Source organism: Natrix helvetica (assembly GCF_964273705.1).
Source record: "Natrix helvetica genome assembly, chromosome: 2".
NCBI lineage: Eukaryota > Metazoa > Chordata > Lepidosauria > Squamata > Natricidae > Natrix > Natrix helvetica.
In genome coordinates, this window is record NC_138552.1 from 218,379,779 (window position 1) to 218,400,899 (window position 21,121).

At 37.7% G+C, this 21,121-nt stretch overlaps 1 protein-coding gene across 1 annotated transcript; it reads right to left on the minus strand.

Moving 5' to 3' along the window:
* Positions 1 to 645: 645 nt before the first annotated feature.
* On the minus strand, positions 646 to 16,371 carry RAB4A (RAB4A, member RAS oncogene family). Its single transcript, XM_081944859.1, has 8 exons — positions 16,121 to 16,371; positions 10,455 to 10,535; positions 8,888 to 9,002; positions 8,315 to 8,377; positions 6,856 to 7,010; positions 4,818 to 4,913; positions 3,639 to 3,795; positions 646 to 955 (listed from the first exon to the last, which is right to left on the minus strand). The coding sequence occupies exons 1-7, from the start codon at positions 16,149 to 16,151 to the stop codon at positions 3,680 to 3,682; spliced, it is 657 nt and encodes a 218-aa protein (XP_081800985.1). The 5' UTR covers positions 16,152 to 16,371; the 3' UTR covers positions 646 to 955; positions 3,639 to 3,679.
* Between the last annotated feature and the right edge of the window lie 4,750 nt (positions 16,372 to 21,121).

Below are 21,121 nucleotides of genomic sequence, written 5' to 3' on the forward strand. Positions count from 1 at the left end.
TCCATATACGTATAGTTTGTAAGAAGAGTAAGAATTAAAGCAATTCTTTTTCAGATAGAACTATCCTACTTTTTGTTAACATTTTAACTGAGTATAATCTGAACAAACTTATATGTAGAAATTATTTTAATATTTTTAAAAAAACATCAGATAATGGTGACTGACCATGCGAAATACTTCTCTGGAGGGAAAAAGAAATAGGCATTATCTTTTTACCTGAAACTACAATTCTTTGTTGCAGTCTAAAATACAAATAATAATATTAATATTAATATTCCCCGATCAAGTTCAGACAGCAGCAAGCTTTGAGTTCACAACTGTATTTATAGCTTACATTTGACAAACTGGAATACATTTAAGCATTTCAAGAAACAAGAACAATTACGCTTCAGTAAAAAAAATCTTTTCAGTATGCAGATTAGTAAACATATGACCTAACAGTTTTCAAAAAATAGTTTATGTAAGCCCCTATAGAAAGTGGCAAATAAAACACTGACAATCAATGCCAGTAGCTTTCAATGTCAACTCATAAATAAAAGCCTTTGTAAAAAACAAAAAAAACAAAAGTAACCCTGAAACATGATAATGCCTATCAGAGTTAAAATTTTAATTAAAAAAAAAAAACAGTGTTAGTGCAATATCATGTCAGTATATCATGCTTTGGAAATTTAATGACAATGTTGTATATACATGTGAATACACCAGTGTTTTTAAGTAACAATAAGAAACACAAATATGTAACAGAAAATATTTACGTACAGGTATTTTATGTCTCAATATTGTCCACTGTATTATCAAATGTTCTTTTTTTGCGGTGTTGCTCTGCCATTCCACTGTACTTTTTTTGTTTTTTAAAAAAAGCCATATGTTCCGTTTTGTTGAATCAAAAAGGAGTTCTAAAAATGCAGATTCTTGCAGCAATGGCAGTTTTCCCATGAATTACTTGAAAGGAGAGCTGAAAAATAAATAGCATTTCAGTATTAACAGATTTAAATTTAGATATACTTAAAAAAAAGGGTGGGGGAAGCTAGCCGGTGCGATCAAGGTTAAGATACTGGCATCTTAATATACACATTTACAGATACCTTAATATCTAAAATAGAGTGGGCAAGCCGAGGTCTTGTGATTCTCCAATCCATATTTTTGCAATGTCCAAAGTTTATATAGATTATACTACTAAAATTAAGCAGTAAATTACATTTTAGGGGGTCTTTTTCTTTTTTGCCTTTGACTCATGGTAACTACATGGACAAATCCAAGTAGAGAGACTGGGCAGGCCTTGGTTAACAATGAAATTGGGTCCAGAATTTCCATTGCTAAGCAATGTTCTTGTAAAGCTGAATGTCACATGGCCACATTGCTTTATGATGTCAATCCTTACTGTCCCCATTGTCCTTGTTAGGGGAAGATTACTGTCAGGTTGCTACTTCCTGCCAGCTTCTGACAACCAGTCAGTGAGGAAGTTAACAGGAAGATGCAAGTCCCAGTCACCTTGCAAGCAGGCTGGCAGTCAGATAGGTAGTTGTTGCTGGGTGGGAGGGAGGGTGTGTGAGTAGCTGGCAAGGTGTAGTGGGACTGGGGATAGTGGCGGCTGCTGGTTATGTGGGGTTGACAACGGTGCAAAAAGCCCCTGAGCTGCAACTCTTCCCTTTGGATGGCTGTGATGATGAGCCCAGCAGAGGGGAGGCCAGTAAAGATATGAAGGTCAGCTGGGGGGTGAGGGTGGGGAGGCTAGAAGGAATAGCGATGACTATAGCACTTAGACTTATATACTGCTTCATAGTGCTTTTACAGCCCTCTCTAAGCAGTATACAGAGTCAGCCTATTGCCCCCAACAATCTGGGTCCTCATTTTACCGACCTCAGAAGGCGGAGTTAACGTTGAGCTTGGTGAGATTGCCAAATTGCAGTCAGCTGGCAGTCAGCAGTAAATATTTATACCTTAAACCTAAAAAAAATGTAAGCTGTCCTTATCCCATCCTTCCAGCAGCTGAACATATATTAAGAAGTGCGACACTCTTATTGTTGCAAAAAGGGAATATTTTAAAGATTTATTGTTAAAATTAGAAAAAAATGGGGGTGGTGCTATGTGCTATGTTATGACAGCATGCCACTCTCCATGTGAGTCACTGTCAAGGGTTTATATGTGCATGCATACATTATGTGTAGGTGTACCTAAAATCACCGTAGGTGTTTATGTAAATACTTTAGGAATAATCATTATTTCAAGAACAACACATTTTAGATCAAGGTGATAAACCTTTAGCACTACTGAAAAATATATATTTGGAGTTATATAAGCTGTGTGTAGCTCATTAATCAATAAAGAAAAAAAAATTCAAAAGACAGTGAATGAATTCCACTGAATGATTTGGTTATTATTTCTTCACGTAATATCCAACCCATTAAAATAGATTTTCAAGAAGAAAAGGTGACACAGAAAAATAATGACTACTACAAGGGACAAGGCACATACCCTTCCATGTGGAAAACATTGTGTACTGTGGTCTTACTGAATCTTTTATGTTGATTAATCACTGTTTTTAAATTATAGTACATTTTAGGTAAATATGAGCTATATTGTTTCCAACCACTTGGATATATTCTTGAAAAAGTGGTGATGAACATTTTACAAAGCTAAGCTGCTCAGTTAAGACTCCTATAATGATAGTTCAATGCAGATTGAACACTTGTACTACATTATGTACAGTCATATTAAGACTATATTCAAAATGTCCAAAGAGAGTAGATCAGCAGTCAAGTAAATCGAATAAAATTACAGGATTTTTAATTAACTTCATCTTACTAATAGTATAACAGAAATTTTGTAGTTGTTTGTATATATAAAGACACACTACATGTATTCTCTCCCTCCCTCCCTCCCTCCACACATACACATATATATACATATACACACACATACACACATGTATACACACATAATACATACATATGCATATACATGCATGCATACATATATAATATATACGCATACACACACACACACACGATAGATAGATAGATAGATAGATAGATAGATAGATAGATAGATAGATAGATAGACAGACAGACAGACAGACGTTTATTGGATTTTATGATTATTTGTCACCCAGTCATTTGATTATAAGATAAGCTGCCATAGAAATTGAATACATACATACCTACATACGAACTGAATAGAAGATTGGAAAAGAGAATGAAGATGAACTTGAAATATCACCAACCTTATATCTCAATCAGATTAAAATGGTAAGCACAAAGCACGTTTTTTTGAATTGACTGTCTCAACTTTGGCACCTACACTCATACTAAATAAAAGGCTTGGAAATGTCAATCAAAATGTCAATCTTAACTCTTTTTAGCTAAGGATGATTTTTCTGTTTTTAGTTAATTATACAGAGAAATATGAAAGTGCCAATGAAGTATCAATTGCAAAAGTGTCAGAAAGAATGGTGCTTCCTAAGAGTTTTGGAAGAATCTATGAATCTGTTTCAGCTGAAATAGCAAGAGGTCACAAATCAATTTCTGCATTGCAAGCAAATGCACGTGAATGCTTGCAATCTATACTAAAAACCTTGGAAAAGCTATTTTTATTGTACTAAACTGAAGCAAAGGTGATACTAACGTGGTAATACATACCTTATGTTTCATAAAACAAGAAGTTTCTTTGTTGCTTGCTTTTAACAGCCGCATTCTTGAACACTCTGAGCCTGTGCTCTTCGTGGAGATCTTAGCTGTCTCAAAGCAGCATCTCCATATTGAATTCCTGAGCCCATCCTTTCAGGATCCAGTTCACCTGATAAAACAAAATATAATTTTTTCCCCTCATATGGTCGTACCCTGCACACACAAGATTAAAAAACATTGTGAATGAAATTTAAATTATAAGAAGATATCCATCACACTTGGATGTCCATAGCATTGACACACAAATCCTATACTTTAAAAACAAAAACATATACATTTTTCTCTAGAATTATATTTATATTAGTGAGAGTGGGATTTTTTTTTTCTTAAATACTGTTTAATAATATTCATTGGCCTGATCTGTCACGCAACGAAAAAGCAATTTCCTTCCTCTTAGATCAGAGATACATCAAGAGAGAGAGAGCACATGATAATGAAAGCTGCAGATGATCACAATCTGAGATTGTTTGCCTTAGCACCAGATCTTAATGTTTTAGGCAATAGTTTGAGTTCAGAAATACTTGTTTTAAATGTTTTCAGATGTAATATAAAAAAACTGCCAGCAATATATTAAAAAAAATAGATTTATCCTGACTAAAGGATTTTTTTTTCTTAAGACAAAGCCGTTTATACAAGATTACATAATGAATCTATCTATAAGCACAACCGGTTTGGTCTAGTAGCTAAGCAAAAGACTGTGAGTTCAAGTCCTGCCTCAAGCCATGAAAGCCAGCTGGGTGACTTTGGGCTAGTCACGCGCTCTCTTAGCCTAACCCATCTCACAGGTTTGTTGCTGTGGAGAAAATAGGAAAAAGGGAGGTGTGTTGAATATGTTTCTTGTCTTGAGTTATTTGTAAAAATAATAAAGCCAAGTAATAAATAAATAAAAATATACTGTACTTTCTGTAATGGAAAATAAATATAACATGGCTTGGACAGAAAGCATTAAATTTGACCATTTAGGCAATAGCTGAATCAACTTATCTTCTTTAACAAGACATGGTTTATTATCAGGTAGAATTTTACAACAAAGGAAAAACATGTCTAATCCAGGAGTACTTTATCATTTCAGAATTGTCATTTAATCCTAGGTAAAAATATTTTAATAAATGAAACTTGGATTATGATTACCTGACTCAATCTTATTAAGTATCTTTCTTGCACATTGTACAAAGGCTTCTTCAACATTCTCCCCTGTCAATGCACTTGTCTCCAAAAACATCAACTCTGTAACAGTAAAAATGAAATGTGTTTGATCAGTGTTCAAAATGACACAATAATGGTATTTCAGCTTTAAATGCAATATATTTATGCTGTATATGTCACCATATTCTTCCCATAGAAGATTTCCCGGATCAGTTTTTACCAATTCCTCTTATTGTACATATCTAAGTCAATTCTGTCTATATCTACAGTACTTATCAGTAAACCCCACTGAGCATCCAATACTGCAGCCTATATGGGAGAAAACAATTAGGAGAAAATTCTAACCAGTAAAATGTCACCCATCTTTCAAACTAAGAAGATCCTAGAACACATATAGGGAAAATCTAGTTGCTAGGCCTTGAGCAAGAACCTCTCTCTAAAACTCTGCTCCCATTCAAAATGGTCTCTTTATCACTTCCAGCAAGATTCACATGTACTGTAAATTCCAATATTCTAAACGGCATGAAATGCCTTCAAGTGAAACAATACTGTGTACCAAAATGGGGAAGACAGTACACAAGCCAGAGGACAGACAGACAACCATGTTTACACATACTCAGTATGGACTGCTTGGAAGCACGACGTGTTCCCCAGAGAAAATATAATAGCATTGCCAATAGCTGCATTTGTTTGCATTATATCTGGAGAACATTAAAATGCAGCTCTGCTTTGCTATATATGGCTACTCATTTCATGTGACATGACTTTGTGCTACATGCAAATTGACTTATAGAGAGAAAAAAAGAGGGGGGGGGAGAGTGTGTGTGTATACAGGTAGTCCTAGTTTAACAACCAGGTGGACCCACCAAAAGGTACTTGCAACCTTTTTTAAAAGTTCTGCTGGCTGTACCACTCCACAGTCACATGATTACATGTTGGGCACTTGGCAACCAGCTCACCTTTACAGCCATTTGCAGCGTTCCATGGTCATGATCATATGTTTTGAAGTTTTTTGCATTATTTCTGGTTTCTGGCAAACAATGTTCATTGGACAATACATATTTGCAAGATGACTGCTGTGCTTGCTTAACGACCACCACAAAAAAGGTCGGAAGATCGAGTGGCAACATGTGACAACTAACTTAATGACTGCAATGCTTTACAACCATTAATTCCAGGCTCAATTATGGTTGCAAGCTGGGGACTAATTGTACTAAAGTTAATATTGTTATGAAAATTCTAAGGATGTCAGATTACGCTACACTGTGCTTCCTTCTTCCTCACTGAGGAGAAATTACATATAGCAGCTAAAGCCTTTTTAAGGGTGGCTTTGATTTAATATGGCTCTTTCTTCTACCTGGGAAGACATGACTAGTCAAAATAGAATTGAATTTGTTAAACACCAGCTGGAGCACAGCAGGAACACATTGTGAAGAGTTGGGAGCAACTGCACAACGAATACAAATGTTCTCAAGTAGTGTGGTTCTCTCTGCAGAACCCTGCTGCTAGCTAGATTTAATTTTCTATTCTTAATCCTGAATGTTTTCAGCTGTAGCCTGGACTCAAGAGCTCAATTATAGGTTAACTAGCATATAATATAACCAGGATATGACCAACCGGTTAGTATAGTATATGCAGGCAAATTCCAGGGATGTTCATTAAGATTTTTCTTTTCCCTCTCCTCCCTGACTTTGATCAAGGAAGTCCAATAATAGGCCAAACTGACTATTCTTACAATGTCATAATGTAATCAAAACAAACTATTCACATAAGTACATTACACATATTCACATAATCCTATATGATCACTCAGACTTGTGTTGTTTTAAACAGAAAAGACACACTCAAGTAGCTGGAAGACAGTACTTAAAAACAAGCAATGTGTGGAAAACGTAAATAAGAAAGGCTTATAAAATTTCTTTCCTAAACCCTCCATTTCACTCTGAAAATGTGTGTGTGTGTGTGGGGGGGTTCACTACAACCTTTTATCAGGAAACCACAAGACATCAAGAAAACTACTTACCATTTTCCTGAGCAAATCTGGATGCTTCTAGGAAAGTGACTTCCCTATCTCCATCAAGATCCTTTTTGTTCCCACATAATATTATTACAATATTCTGACTTGCTAACATCCTTGCATCTGTCAGCCAGTTGGTAAGTGCGTTGTAGGTTTCTCGACTACATCAAAGAATACAATATTTTGTATTAATATTTGCAACCCAAAACACCCTTATAGAAATATTTTGCTGTACTTGATTAGAAGTCTGCAAAGAAGCAATTGCACAATAAGATACCTGAAAGGTATTTCCAGTTATGACTGCAGTGTCTCAAAAATATTCATTCTTATATTGAGACCTGGTTTAATGCACTACGGGAACTGAAACTATGTCAACAGCAAGATAGCCATAAGAGCTAGATCAAGAAGCAACTAATTGAATGTTGATCCAATGCTTTCAGCTATGATTCCAGACTGTATATCTTCTATTTTATTCAGTTCCCAAGAGAAAGCCGACATCCTAAGAGTAAAACTAGGATCAAAGAACTGAGGAAATTTCTGATGAGACGTTACATCAAATAAAGTTCTCAGAAACAAATAAAACATAATCCATAGAAGTTTTATCTATTTGACAGAACTGTCCAAATAGATCCATGGATGCAATTACATACATAGGAGGGTTTAAACAATATACATACATGGGAGGTTTTAAACAGACTTCCTTATCATAGACCAGAACCACCTGTATTGCTAATTGTTAAAAGCATGGGGGCAGGGAGCAAATTTGAAATGAAGTTACTTTATAGAAGACTAGTTGAAAACCTGGCATTATACAGGTATTTATTTATAGGGGGAAAATATCCGGATAAAAAGCAATTTCTAATTTTGGATTTTCCCCCTTACCAGAGGGAACCTACTTGTGGAGTTACTGTGAAGCTGTTACCATGGCAACTCCACTGCACTGTACAGTAGAAGCCATTTTACAATACAGTAGAAACCTGGAGGGGGGTTAGGAGTGTCTTACCCACACAGTATTTTTTTCCAGAGAGTAAGTCATCTATGTACCAAGTTTGCTTGAAATTCCTCGAGGCATTCCAGAGTTATGCTGGAACATACCCCATTTATATATATATATATAGATTGTGAAACCAACTTAGAGAGGAAGTGTATAGGCAGTGTCTACTCCCTTGATATTTCAGTTTATGTGCAGAATACATATTAGCTGTAAGGAAATTCCATATCCCCTGAAGAATATGAAAGGGTTACCCAGATTTTAGCTGTGCCTAAGATGTGAATTCTAGTTCCACCTTGGGTGTGAAGAAACTGGGTGGCCCTGGGCAGTCACTTTCAGACCTAGGAAGGAGGCAATGGCAAACCACTTCTGAAAAACCTTGTGGGGGAAAAAACCTGCAGGGACTTGTCCTGGAAGTCTCGGAGAATCAGACATGATTGAACAGAAGGAAAAAGATTAGCATTTTGCTTTTACCTGGTGATATCATAAACAAGCAAAGCACCTGCAGCACCTCTGTAATAGCTTCGTGTTACTGATCTGTGAAGAAAAAAACCCACGGTATACTTAAAAGGATAGAAATTTGAGTTCTGTGCAATGCTAAAATTGCAAGCACAAACTACAGTGCTTGTTTCGGTTTGTACTTGCAAGACAAAACTAGAGTTAGACATTTACTTACGCCACCATTTAAATTTATATATTTATTTAAAACACTTACATAGCCATCCGTCTTATATAGAATTTGACTAATGACAGCATTATTAACTTCCCAGATGTGTTTCCTTTTAGCTGGACTGGGTCAGAATTTCTCAGATAATAGCAATGCCTTTACAAACCTCATTTGCTAGTTATAGCATTTTCTAGTGTTATTCAGCCATGCTGAAGTGACATAAAGCCTATTGTCATTACTGTTCTATCAATACAACTATGTTTTGGTTGGCTATAAAAATGTTATAAAGTTACAAGAAGAAAGTAGCCTTCACTTTAACAGAAATACTGAAAACACCTATATCTTGGAATTGCTTTTCCTTATTTAACAGGAAATTATACCTGAACCGTTCTTGTCCAGCTGTATCCCATATCTGCAGTTTTACATATTTGCCTCCAACATTTATTATCTTTGAACCAAACTCCACTCCTATAGTGTGATTTGAGTCATCTTTGACTATAACAGAAAAAAAAACTTAATTAGTACTCAACTCCGGTTAAAAAGGCAGGGTCATAATAGGTTATGCCTTTCTCAGTGTACGGATGCAAACATTATGGAACTTTTGAAGCCAGGAAAAAGAAATAAATGGAAAATTAAAAAAAAAAAACTCTACAAATGGAAATTGTGCTATTATTACAATATAAATATATATTACATAAAGGTTGTCATGATAATAAAGTCACTATCTTAATTTGTTGATTCATATAGTAATTAGATTCTTGGAAACTGAATTAAACTTAGACCAAAAGCCATTATGAATTTATAAAGAATAGAACATCTTTCTTTTGCTAGTATTTTAAAAGCTAATTATCAGAAGAAAACATGAATAGTAAGACATTACATTTGTAAGCATTCTGGACAGAATATAAATCTGAGTAATAGATCATAACAGGACAGTGTTTTTAACTTTGGGCTATTAAATGAAAAATGTTTTTTTACAAGAAACAAGTGTATTGAGCTATCACATTTGCTAACAGTCATTTCTGCTATTTCTATTTTTTTTATCATGTTGAATTCTTAAAATTTACTTAGATGAACAAGTTTTGAACACAGAAATATGCTGATGTGTTGTAGCATTAAGATTGGTTCAAGAGACCCAATTCAAATTTGCCATTAGTCATAAAGGTGCAGACTAGTAGTTGATCTCTCTCTCTGCCTAACTACTAGCTTTCTTCAAGTCCAAATCATGATCATTACATACGGTTTTAGTTTCTCTTATCACACAAATTCCAGCAAACTCCAACAAAAGACATTCAAATGTTCCTGCCACTTGCTTTTCCTTGCCTAAGACTTCCTGTTATTTAGCACCAAGTCAAAAATTGCTGACACTCTTGGGGTCCCTTCTACCTTTTGAAGGAGAAAGTTGTTAGCCAGACAAGGCAGGGCATTCTTGGAAAGGTTATACTTGGTAGAGTTTCTCTCCCAACGAATACTGGAGCAACTAAAATCCCCCACTACATGCCATGCCTCATCTTGGATGGTTAAGGATTTCAATATTTGATTTTTTTTCTGCCTTAAGATGCTTTTAAAGTTTCTGAATATAATCAATCTATACTTAAAACCACTTCTATCATGCTTTCACTCAAATCATAATGATATACAAATGAAATGTGTGCATTATCCTACAATCCTTTGAATATACATCCATAGATTGTGTTTTGACTTGTAAGGTCATATATCCTGCTCTGTTAATGAAGACAGGAGATCAGCTCTGGATGATCTCACAAAGTCAAATAGAAACTAATTGGAATAAATCAGACCCTTCTACAACCATGTTTATAGTTTTCTGGCATACTTCATTAATAGTACTTTTAAGAAATATGATGATGATTAATAAAATGCTACTGCTCACAAATTCCAAAGTAGATAGGATTTGGCTGCAAAAAATAATAATACAATTTTACTTACATTTCTTCTCAATAAACTGATGAAGTAAACAGGATTTGCCAGTTCCAGCATTTCCAATGACCAAAAACTTAAAGAGGAAATCTGTAAACAAGATTCACCTATTAGTATCTTTAAATATAGACCCATACTATAACTGTTATTTTCTTTTGTCTTAAAAACATATCACAAGAATACTGAATAGAAAAACTGCTGAGCTGTAATTCAGTAGCTCTTTCACAAAGACATTGTAATAGAAATAATCAATAGTGATACTCAATAGATATCATGCCACTCAAGCACATATTTTAACAAGAGGACAACCAGGAGTAAAGTAGATGGACTCGGCTACAGAGGTGTTGAATGGATTGTTGAAAGACCAGGTTAGGAAAAGATCTTCATTAACAAAATTTACCTAGTCACTGACAATTGATGGCATATAATTAATCAAAAGCTTGGTGTAAAATACAAACATACATTTATATTTGCACAAAAATTAATGGAGGTACAGCTTTTAAAAAAAAAACCCCATCCTCACACCCTGATTATAAAATACTTGGCTATTTCTCATTTTAAAGAGCTAATATATTAACTTATTGAGAAAACTAGTGGTTGCCTTATTTAGATAACAATCTTGTCTACAGTGAACTTCCTCTATTAAAATGACTGAAATGTTAAAACATGTCATTGGTTGGCATTAATTGGTATAAAGATGGGGAAAGTTGTTTTTCATTTGTTGCATGTATTTATTACATTTTTGGTTTATACAGAATGAAAGCTTTTTTTAAAAAAAATAAAGATTTGCCATAGTTATTCTAGTCTCAAGCAAATTCATTTTTATGAATTAAGAAAGGCCTGGAAATTGTTAAACTGCTCACTATCTAATTTTTACAAAAATTATCAACTATTTCATGCAAAGGAACAGTATCAAAATTTTATCCAGTTTTGTTAGAAACTGATATAATTAAGCCAAAACTAGGAATGAAAGAAGTCTGGAAGCCAGAATGAAAGCAGGCAATTGAATTATGCTATTTCACTCTTATCTGCCTCAACATGACAAATATTTAGATCATTTTAAGACATCTATTTTAGATCAGTGACATTTGGCCCCTACAAGAATCTCACAAATACCTATTACAAAGGCTGCAAGGTATTAGAAGGTTGTCATCAAACAGGAATGTTCCTCCATTTTTGGCAGGAATGGGATAGTTTCAAAAATTTCGGAGGCAGGGCTTTAGCATGATAGTAATAACCAATCAAATTTACAGCAAGCTTAGGGTGTACAACACACACACATATGTATATTTAACGGCAGGAATAAAGTTATGAAACACAAAACCAATGATTTCCTGCTTCTAATGAGAGTTAATGCTCACAAATGGAAATGCTCAGACAATCTTTTATTAGAAAATTTATTTAGTAAGATTTGATCACTTGACCTGCTTGAAAAATTCTCTGACGAACTTTGCTGAAATATATATAAAGGAAATCCTTATTTTTAATCAGAATTGGCAGCATTTAATGCATTTCCTAACAGAAATATCCTTCAGAACGTATGGACATTTAAAATGAATTATTCTAGGACTATTTAATGTGGAACGCATCTGTGCATTTAAAAAAAAATCCTTCATCCTAGCTCCACTCAGTGATGCAGTCAACCTGAAAGATTGCATCAAACTTTTTTTTCAAAGGCAAATTAATATAGGTAAAATCGTTGCCCTAAATTTTGAAGTTGTGCTTTACTTTGCATTCTTTTTATGACTTTAGTTGATTATCTTGAAAATACGCAAAGAGTTAATTACATTGGCACCATAATTTATGATAGTTCCTGGGTTCACTGCCATGGAACCACTAGACACCAGGCAAAGGAATGTGGCATACTTTCTGTCTTATTTGTTGCCACTCTTGCCAGAAGCCTTTCTTGCATGTCATTTGGCCTACATGACCAAACACTATTTTCCCCAAATTACTGGATTCACTAATACTCTTTCAAAATAGATAAGGTTTCTTGACAAAGAAAGCAATTCACAGAACTTATTGCCTTGGTTGTTTAAATGGTTCAACCAGATGGGGAAGGAAGCTCTAAAAGGCATTTCATTACAAAGCTTATTCTTTCCCCCCCCTTAATGACAAAAGTGCTTTGAGTTTCAAGACATTGTTGACTTGGGACAAAAAATCCCCAAGAAGGATTTTGTGTGCTAAATGTATTTTCATTTCCCAAAAGCTCAAATGTTCATGATAAAATATATTTTAGAAACATGAAGTCTGTAAAATATAGCCATTAAACTTTTACATAATATTTGGAATGATAAAATTTGGAATATTGAAAAAGAAGTATTAAACATATAACTCTCTAAAGTTAAAAATAATTCCCCTAAATAATTTAAAATTTAAAGCTGTTTTTGAATTATTCAGAAGAACAGAGTTGGAAAGCACCTTGGAGGTCTTACAGTCCAACCTCTGCTCAGGCAGGAAATCCTGTACCATTTCAGACAAATGGTTCTCTAATATCTTCTTAAAAACCTCCAGTGTTGGAGAATTCAAAACTTCTGGAGGCAAGTTGTTCCGCTGCTTTACTGTTCTCACTATCAGGAAATTTTTCCTTAGTTCTAGGTTGGATCTCTCCCTGATTAGTTTCCATCAACTGCTTCTTGTCCAGCCTTCAGGTGCTTTGGAGAATAGGTTGACCCTACCTTCTTTGTGGCAACCATACATACATAAATTCACATATCATAAATCAGCAAGCAAAAATATAATTTTATACCACATTTCATGAATGTATTATTTGATATGTCAGTTTTCTTAAACTTAAACTTTTTATGGTTTTATTCTTTCAGAATTATAAATATACTTCACCTAAAAGTATATATAAACACCAGGAATGCAACCTCATGAAAGAAATCAGATGGGAAGGGACAGAAGCGAAACAAAACAGTGTGCATGCAGTAGGCCATTTCTAGAAAATTTGTAGGTACAATAATAAAACTTAAAACCAGGAAACAGAAACTTCTGCTAGCTTTGAATAGTTTTGCTCCATGGTTATCGGTTGTGTTTTGTTACTGTACAAAGTTCCCAAAATGAATTAACTCATTTTACTAAGAGAATGTCTCCTTCCACTCCACCTCCCCACAATAACTTTAAAACACGATCTGAAAATCTGAAACTACATTTGAGTATGGGACACTAGATTTTCAAATTAGATTTGAATATGAAAATATAGAAAAAAAGTGGTAAAAATCAGAGTGTTTCAACTGAAGTTTGCTTAGGTGACAATATTTTTCTTCTTATGTCCTACGTTTAATTTATTTATTGTATACTTATAACATGTATATTTACTGTCTAACTGTTTTAATGTGACTGTACACCGCCCCGAGTCTCTTTTGAGAGAGGGGCGGTCTAAAAATCCAATAAAGTTAAGTTAAGTTAAGCTTCCAGACCTTCAAGCTATAATAAAATGTACAAACACCTCCAATGGATTCCAACTCAGTATGCAATCCTCTAGAATTTCAATGCATATTTTAAGATCATGGATTATGCACATTGATGTGAAAACAAAGAGGTTATGCCTCTAGAATAGGATACTAGTTCCCAGAAGCCTAGCTACTTATAAGCAGAACAAATATTAATGAAAAATTCTGATATAGCAAAAAAAAAAAAAAAAAAAGATGCAGCAAAAACTTTTTCTCTGAATAGCACTTCCAACAATTTACTTTAACTGCCAAGAGGATTGAGTTATGGCAATATATGACACTTAGCAATGAAACTACAGTACTGCTTTGTTCAGGAAAGTGAATGAAGTAAACTTGGAACACGTGGCATTTATTTTATGCAGACAGTTAGGCTTTTGTATCCTAATAAACTTGAATAGCATTTAATTCATATTCGTTTTCTTATTCTCTTCATTATACATAGTATTCTTTCATTCTGAGCTTGTTATCCTGTAAGAACATCACATACACTGCATTTAAAATCTATTGTTGTCATTAACCATTTTCCCATTTGTATGAGGCATAGAAATTACTCCTTTACAAATACAGCATTTGAGCTTATATAATGGTCAGATCTGTATCTTATCACTAAACACAAAACAATTGTAAACCAATAATCTTTGCTAAGAAAAGTTATGTACTGAAGTAATTTGGCTTCCTTGAGTACATACAGGACACTGAGTAAAAGTTTACAATATTGTCAAGTCCTTAGGGCAGTTCTTTGAGTCAATAACAAGTATGTCATGACTTCAAGGAGTGCTCTTTATTGTGGCAAGACAGAATAACAATACTCTGAAAGACTGTTCAATTTTGTTGTGACTATCTTATACTAAACTATTTTAAATCTCTTATGCAGGCCTCCCTCTACCTCCGAACTGTGTGATTTCTCCTTCAAGCTGTATTAATGGCCAGCTCCTACCTTTCCCCCTTTAGTAGCTTTTTCTTATCTTCCACAAGGTCAGCTCTAAATTCCTTTACAAACACAGAGCTTACTACATTGCTACAATTACTGCACACACAGGATTAAGCATTTTTAAGGAGCCTTAGAAGGAAGTCTAAGTTACATTAGCTGGAGACTTCTACTTCACCCAGAACTATATTTCATAACCTTATTTTTCACGGTCCAAACCACTACCTAACAGTGTGGCAATTTTCTTTAAAGTAGTAGTGATAACAGCAATCTTAACTATTGGGTGAGATATACTATTGGGTCACAGTCTTTCTCTAACCCAAGATAGATTGCTACCAGAACACCACCACAATGGGTAAACTTCATTTCTGAATGCATTGCTTGGTGGAAAGTGGATCATGGGTTATTAGAAAAGGTTGAAAGCAACTAACCTACTCTGGGGATAGAAGGGTGATAAATCAAACAGGTCAAAATGTAAGGAATCACAGTTTTGACTACAGGTAGTTTTCAACTTACACTGCGTTTAGTGACCGTTCAAAGTTACAACGGCACTGAACAATGTGACTTATGACCATTTTTCACACTTACGACCTTCGTAGCATCCCCGTGACCATGTGATCAAAATTCAGACGCTCAGCAACTAGTTCATACTTATGACTGTTACTATGTCCCTCCCGGGGTTGAGTGATTAGCTTTTGCAACCCTTTGACAAGCAAAATCAACTGAGAAAGCTAGATTCCTTTAGTGTTACTAACTGAACATCTGCTGTGATTCGCTTAACTGCTGTGGCAAGAAAGGTCGTAAAACGCAGCACAACTCACTTAAGCACAGAAACGTTGGGCGGGATTGTGGTGGTAAGTCAAGGACCACCTGTTATTTGTAAAAACCCAGCTTCAAGGAAGCTGCCAAGGTCTCCCCCAGCTCTACCCCTCTCTACCTTGCTTGCTTACTAGGGAAGAGCTGAAACTCTTCCCCTGCCTGCTCCAAAGGGGAGAAGCCCGGGAAGAGATGCGCGAGGCTTTCATGTCTCCAGGTGCGATCCTATCGCTGGGGTGAAGAAGCAGCTTCACGCTCGTTCAAAGAAAACAGAAGGGCGGCTTTATTACGCAGAGCCCATTCCCGGCAAACCAATGGAAAGGTTCTTCCTCTGGACGTAGCGCTTGGCGCCCCGTTTTTTTAATGAACCTGTTTTCTTCCCGTAGCTCTCTCGGTAGCAAAGGAAGCAGACCCTCCGCGGACCCTCTCCTTTCCCTCCCTCCCTCCCAGCTCAACCCCGGGCTACCGCTCCGTACCGTAGGTCTCGGACATGGCCGTCTGCGACATTTTGGGAGCGCCGCTGACGCCACCCGGGAAACAGAGGCCGCCCGCGTCTCAGTCAGGTTCCCGACTCGAGGCTCCACCTCTGGCCCTTCCCTCCACCACTCCTCTAATTAGGCACCCAGGAGAGAGGACGGAGCGGAGGGGGAGGGCAAGGACTTCCAACTCCCGCACGGAAACGTGCCCTCTACGCCTGCGCACGTAGCTCCTCCCTCTCTTCGTTCCGCCCTTCGGGGCGCGACCTGCCGGTATGCGCAAGCGCGCTAATCCCCACGAACGGCTCTCTGTCTCTCTCTCTCTCTCTCTCTTCCCCCCGCCCTCTCTCACTCTGTCTCTTGCGGTCACCAAAACAAAGCGCACGTGCACGGGGTCTTTGACATCGGAGAGCGCCCCTGGTGGAAGCGAGGAGCAGTTCGGGCCAGGAGGATTGATGCGCGCCTCTGCTGGGATTGGGACGGGTGAATGTCAGCTGCTACTTCGGGTGGGTGGGGGAAACGGGTGGGCGAATGAGTGGAAAGGGTAGCATCTCAGCTTGTCTTTGAAAAAACAGGGATTCATAAATACGCTTTGATATGCTAGAACAGTGATTTTCAACCTCGGCAATTTTAAGATGTGTGGTTTTCAAGCTCCCTCAATTCCCCAGCATTGCCAAGATTGGGGGGGGGGGGGAAACCCCACCGCTTAAATAAGACCACTGGGCTGTCTTACTTGTGGACTTCTTTTCTGTCGGTGTAACCTGACAGGCACATTTCTTGTAGGAACAAATGTACAGGTAGTCCTCAACATATGACCACAATTTATGTTGCTAAGTGAGGAATTTGTTAAATGAGTTTCCCCCCATTTTATGACTCTTCTCACTGCATTTGTTAAATTAGTAACGTGGTTTTAAAGTGAATCTGGTTTCCCCATTGACTTTGCTTGTCAGAAGGTCGCAAAAGGGGCACTGCAATCATCATAAATGTTGTCAAGCATCTGAATGTCAATCATATGACTGTGGGGATGCTGCCGACAGTCATAAGTGTGAAAAATGGTCATAAGTCACTTTTTCAGTGCCGTTGTAACTTTGAACGGTCACTGAGCGAACTGTAGTAAATTGAGGGCTACCTGTACTCTATGGGACACATTTCCCTGTAGGATAGAGAATTATATTAATATTAAATATTAATATTATTATATTATATTTTAATTTAATTCCACTTTTTAACAGTAGTGTCACAATACAATGAGGGCTCCTGTATGCTCTGGGTTTTATCCATGACAGTAGCTTTGACACTTGCCAAATCCTGATTGCCCCATTTCCAGTTGGTGTACAGTCTCAGGGTGTTGGACTTGGGGTGGAAGCTTCAAAGTCCTTTTTTGGCCAACTCACTACACTGGCAGGGTGTCTGAGGACTGGCAGGGCATACACATTGATGGCATGGATCTTGTTCTTTCCCCTGAGCTGACTCTTGACGACCTGTTTGATTCTTCAGTGGTAATTGGATGTTGCTGTCTTTCTTGGCTCCTCATCGTGGTTCCCATGTAATTATGGGACACCAAGGAACTTGTAACTGGTCTGTATGTCTTCTATGTTGGTAGTTCCACCCCATCAGTCTTAGCTACTTTCCCTTTCTTGACTACAATCCGGCCACACTTCTCTAGTCCAAATGACACCATGACTATAGATCAGGGGTCATCAACGTTTAGGACTCAAGGACCACTAAATTCATTTTTTTAATCCCACAGATCACTAATGTGATCTGCCTAATGATCAGCTGGGTGGGCGTGGTTAGGTGGTAATGTGACTGCCACTCAGCCACTCTTCGCCTCTCTGCCCGGGCTCCTTAGGGCCCCAACAGGAAGCAGTTGTTGGCGCTAAGCAGCCACCATGAGAAAGAGTTGGCAAAACAGCACAGTTCAAATTGGATCTGACCGAGAAGGAGGCTTAGTAGAAGCACCTCACTGAGGACTATGAGCATAGGCTTTCCAAGCAGAGGGGAGACCTGCAGGGGTGCAAGGCCAGGTACCGGCGCCTGGAGGCTCAGCGGGCTGAGTTGGTCAGCCAGTACCAGGCCATGATTCAGTCCCACTGGAACAAAGTCCTCTGGCTCTTCGCCACCAGCGGTGCTTCCTTCCAGCCTTCGCCCAAAGCCCCAGCAGGCTGAAGCAGAGCCCAAGTCGGAATTTCTGCCCCCCTCCGACCCACACAAAAAGACCCCAAAGGAAGAGACTCTGCAGCAGCACAAATGTTCATTGCATGTATCTGGCCCAGGGGCCGTAGTCTGAGGATCTCTGATTTAGTGCAATATAAAAAAAAATTCTGCGGACCACCAAAATGTTCTTGTGGACCACCAGTGGTCCATGGACCACCAGTTGGCGACTGCTGCTATAGATTATGTTAGGTGGATCAGCAAATCGATATCTTGTTCACTCTTCGTGTTCAAATTGATGTAATCTACGTAATAGGAGGTGCTGGTGGTAGTTCCGCTCTTGAACTTGTATCCTTATCCAGTTCTTCTGATTATCTGGCTAAGGGGGTTTAAGACTATGCAGAGTAGCAGTGGGGACAGCGCATCACCTTGGTACACAGGTAATGTTTGACTTACAACCATTTGTTTAGTGATCATTTGAAGTTACAGTGGCACTGAAAAAAGTGACTGGTGACTTTTCACATTTATGACTGTTGCAGCATTCCCATGGTCACCTGATCAAAATTCGGACACTTGGCAACTGGAATGTATTTATGACACTTGCAAGATCCTGGGATCATGTGATCACCTTTTGCCACCTTTTGACAAAGCCAGTGGGGAAGCCTGATTCAGTTAACAACTGTGTTCCTAACTTAACAACTATAGTTTTCACTTAACAACTGTGGCAAGAAAAGTTATAAATTGGGGCAAAACGTAACAACTGTCTTGCCTAACAATGGAAATTTTGGGCTCAATTGTGGTCATAAATCAAAGTTTATTTGTACACTGCATTTTGATTACAAAAGCTGTAGCATATATCAGTTTCTTAATTTGAGTTATTATGGTAGTAGAAATTATTGTGATGCCTCTATTAGCATCTTCTAGAATTCTATAAGGCTATGGTTTTCCCAGTCATATGGCTGTGAAAGTTGGACCATAAGAAAGGCTGAGCGCCAAAGAATTGAGGCCTTTGAACTATGGTGCTGGAGAAGACTCCTGTGAGTCCCTTCGACTGCAAGGCGATCAAACCGGTCAGTCCTAGAGGAGATCAACTCTGACTGCTCTTTAGAAGGCCAGATCCTGAAGATGAAGCAGTAGGTGTGAGCTTAAATGGACTCCAGAGGATGGCAGAGGACAGGAAGGTTTGGAGGAACATTGTCCATGGGGTCACGATGGGTTGGATATGACTTCACAACTAGTAACAACAATTGAGTCTGAAATTTAGTCTGTTGTTTTGTAACTGACCTGCTCGCTAGACTGATGACAGCCGTTTTGTAATCAGGCAAGTCTCAAGCAGTAATGCTGTGAATCTGCTTATATGATTTCAACATTTAAAATATGTCACGGCCAGTGGTGGGTTCAAGATCCCGTTCCAACCGATACGGTTGGAATGGGCCCAGCGGCGTCCAAATGAATGTGCGCAACACGCATGCATCTTAGCACCTCCGGGAGCCCCCATGATGCTCCAGCTGCTCAGCGGTGCATCACGCAGGCGCTGTACGCACCATGCGTGTGTGTGGAAGAGCCGAAGACTTAAAAGACCAGTAAGGAGCTCGGGCAGGCGGGTGGGCCCTCTGGAGCACGTACCGGAACAGTACCCGGTGCTCCGGGCAGGCTCTGGTACGCCCGTACCAGGGCGTACCTCCTGCAACTCACCACTGGTCCCGGCCCAAAAAAGATAGTACTAAAGGCTAATTTTTTCACCAAGTTCAAAAGATTGTCCAATATTGCATTGTTTGGTTACATTTTTATCATAAGATGAAAACAATTTTAATTTTAAGTTAGGGGAACTTTTAAAAAAATACTTCAAATTATTTCACAAAGTATGAAAGAACTATATTAAGAATGGGTACTCATATAGCGAAAATTCATTTAGCAATTTTGTTCCTAGTGATTGTATATTATTTTAGAAGGAAAAATATCGTTTGAAAGAACTTCAACATTTAATCCTCCTCAAAATCTGCTTGCAACTCAGAGTATCAGTCTGGAGTTATAATGGTATCAGACATTGTGTAATTACATTTGATTCCATACTTCTAACACATTCCATGTTTTATACCTTTTCTTAGTAGGAGAACATTTCTCAAGAAAAAGCCTATACTTTACAGAACCCTATTTTGAACTACCCTGCAGGTGGCGCCATAGGGCTTCTTCTGAAAGTTGCTCAAATGAAATTTGTATAGGTATCAGGGCAAACAAAAGTAAATGAAGATTGTAAATAGTTGAAACTGATAGTGTAGTGTATCCTGATGGTTATTGTAAATGAAACCAGATAGGAAATACATTTCACATTGTGTGAAAATAAAGAGTGGAAGTCATGTGAAACACCATACATGTGTCCATAATATACTGTATAACATCTATATCTCTCTATTCTCAAATTGTATACTCTATATCATCCTGATAGCGCTTCTTGAATGAAAGAGATGCTAAACTTCTTGAAGGGAGAAGGATAGGTGATTGATTACAGATGCCTTTAAGGGTGGAAGGGACCTCCCCCACCTCTCTGTGGCAGTCCCTCAAGTGTTGGAAGACAGCTATCATGTCACCCCTAATTCTTCTGTTTGTTAGACTAGACATCCCTAGTTCCCTTAACCATTCCTCTTTATCCTGCAGATCCTTTATGTTGCTCTTCTTTGCACTCTTTCTAAGGCCTCAGCATCTTATTTGCATCACGGTGATCAGGATTGGACAGAGTATTCCAAGTGTGCCTTTGCTAGTGCAGTATAAAGCAGTATTAGCACTTCTCATGATCTTAATCAATGCTAGCCCTCTGTTGATGTGGATTAGGACTGCGTTTGCTTTTTT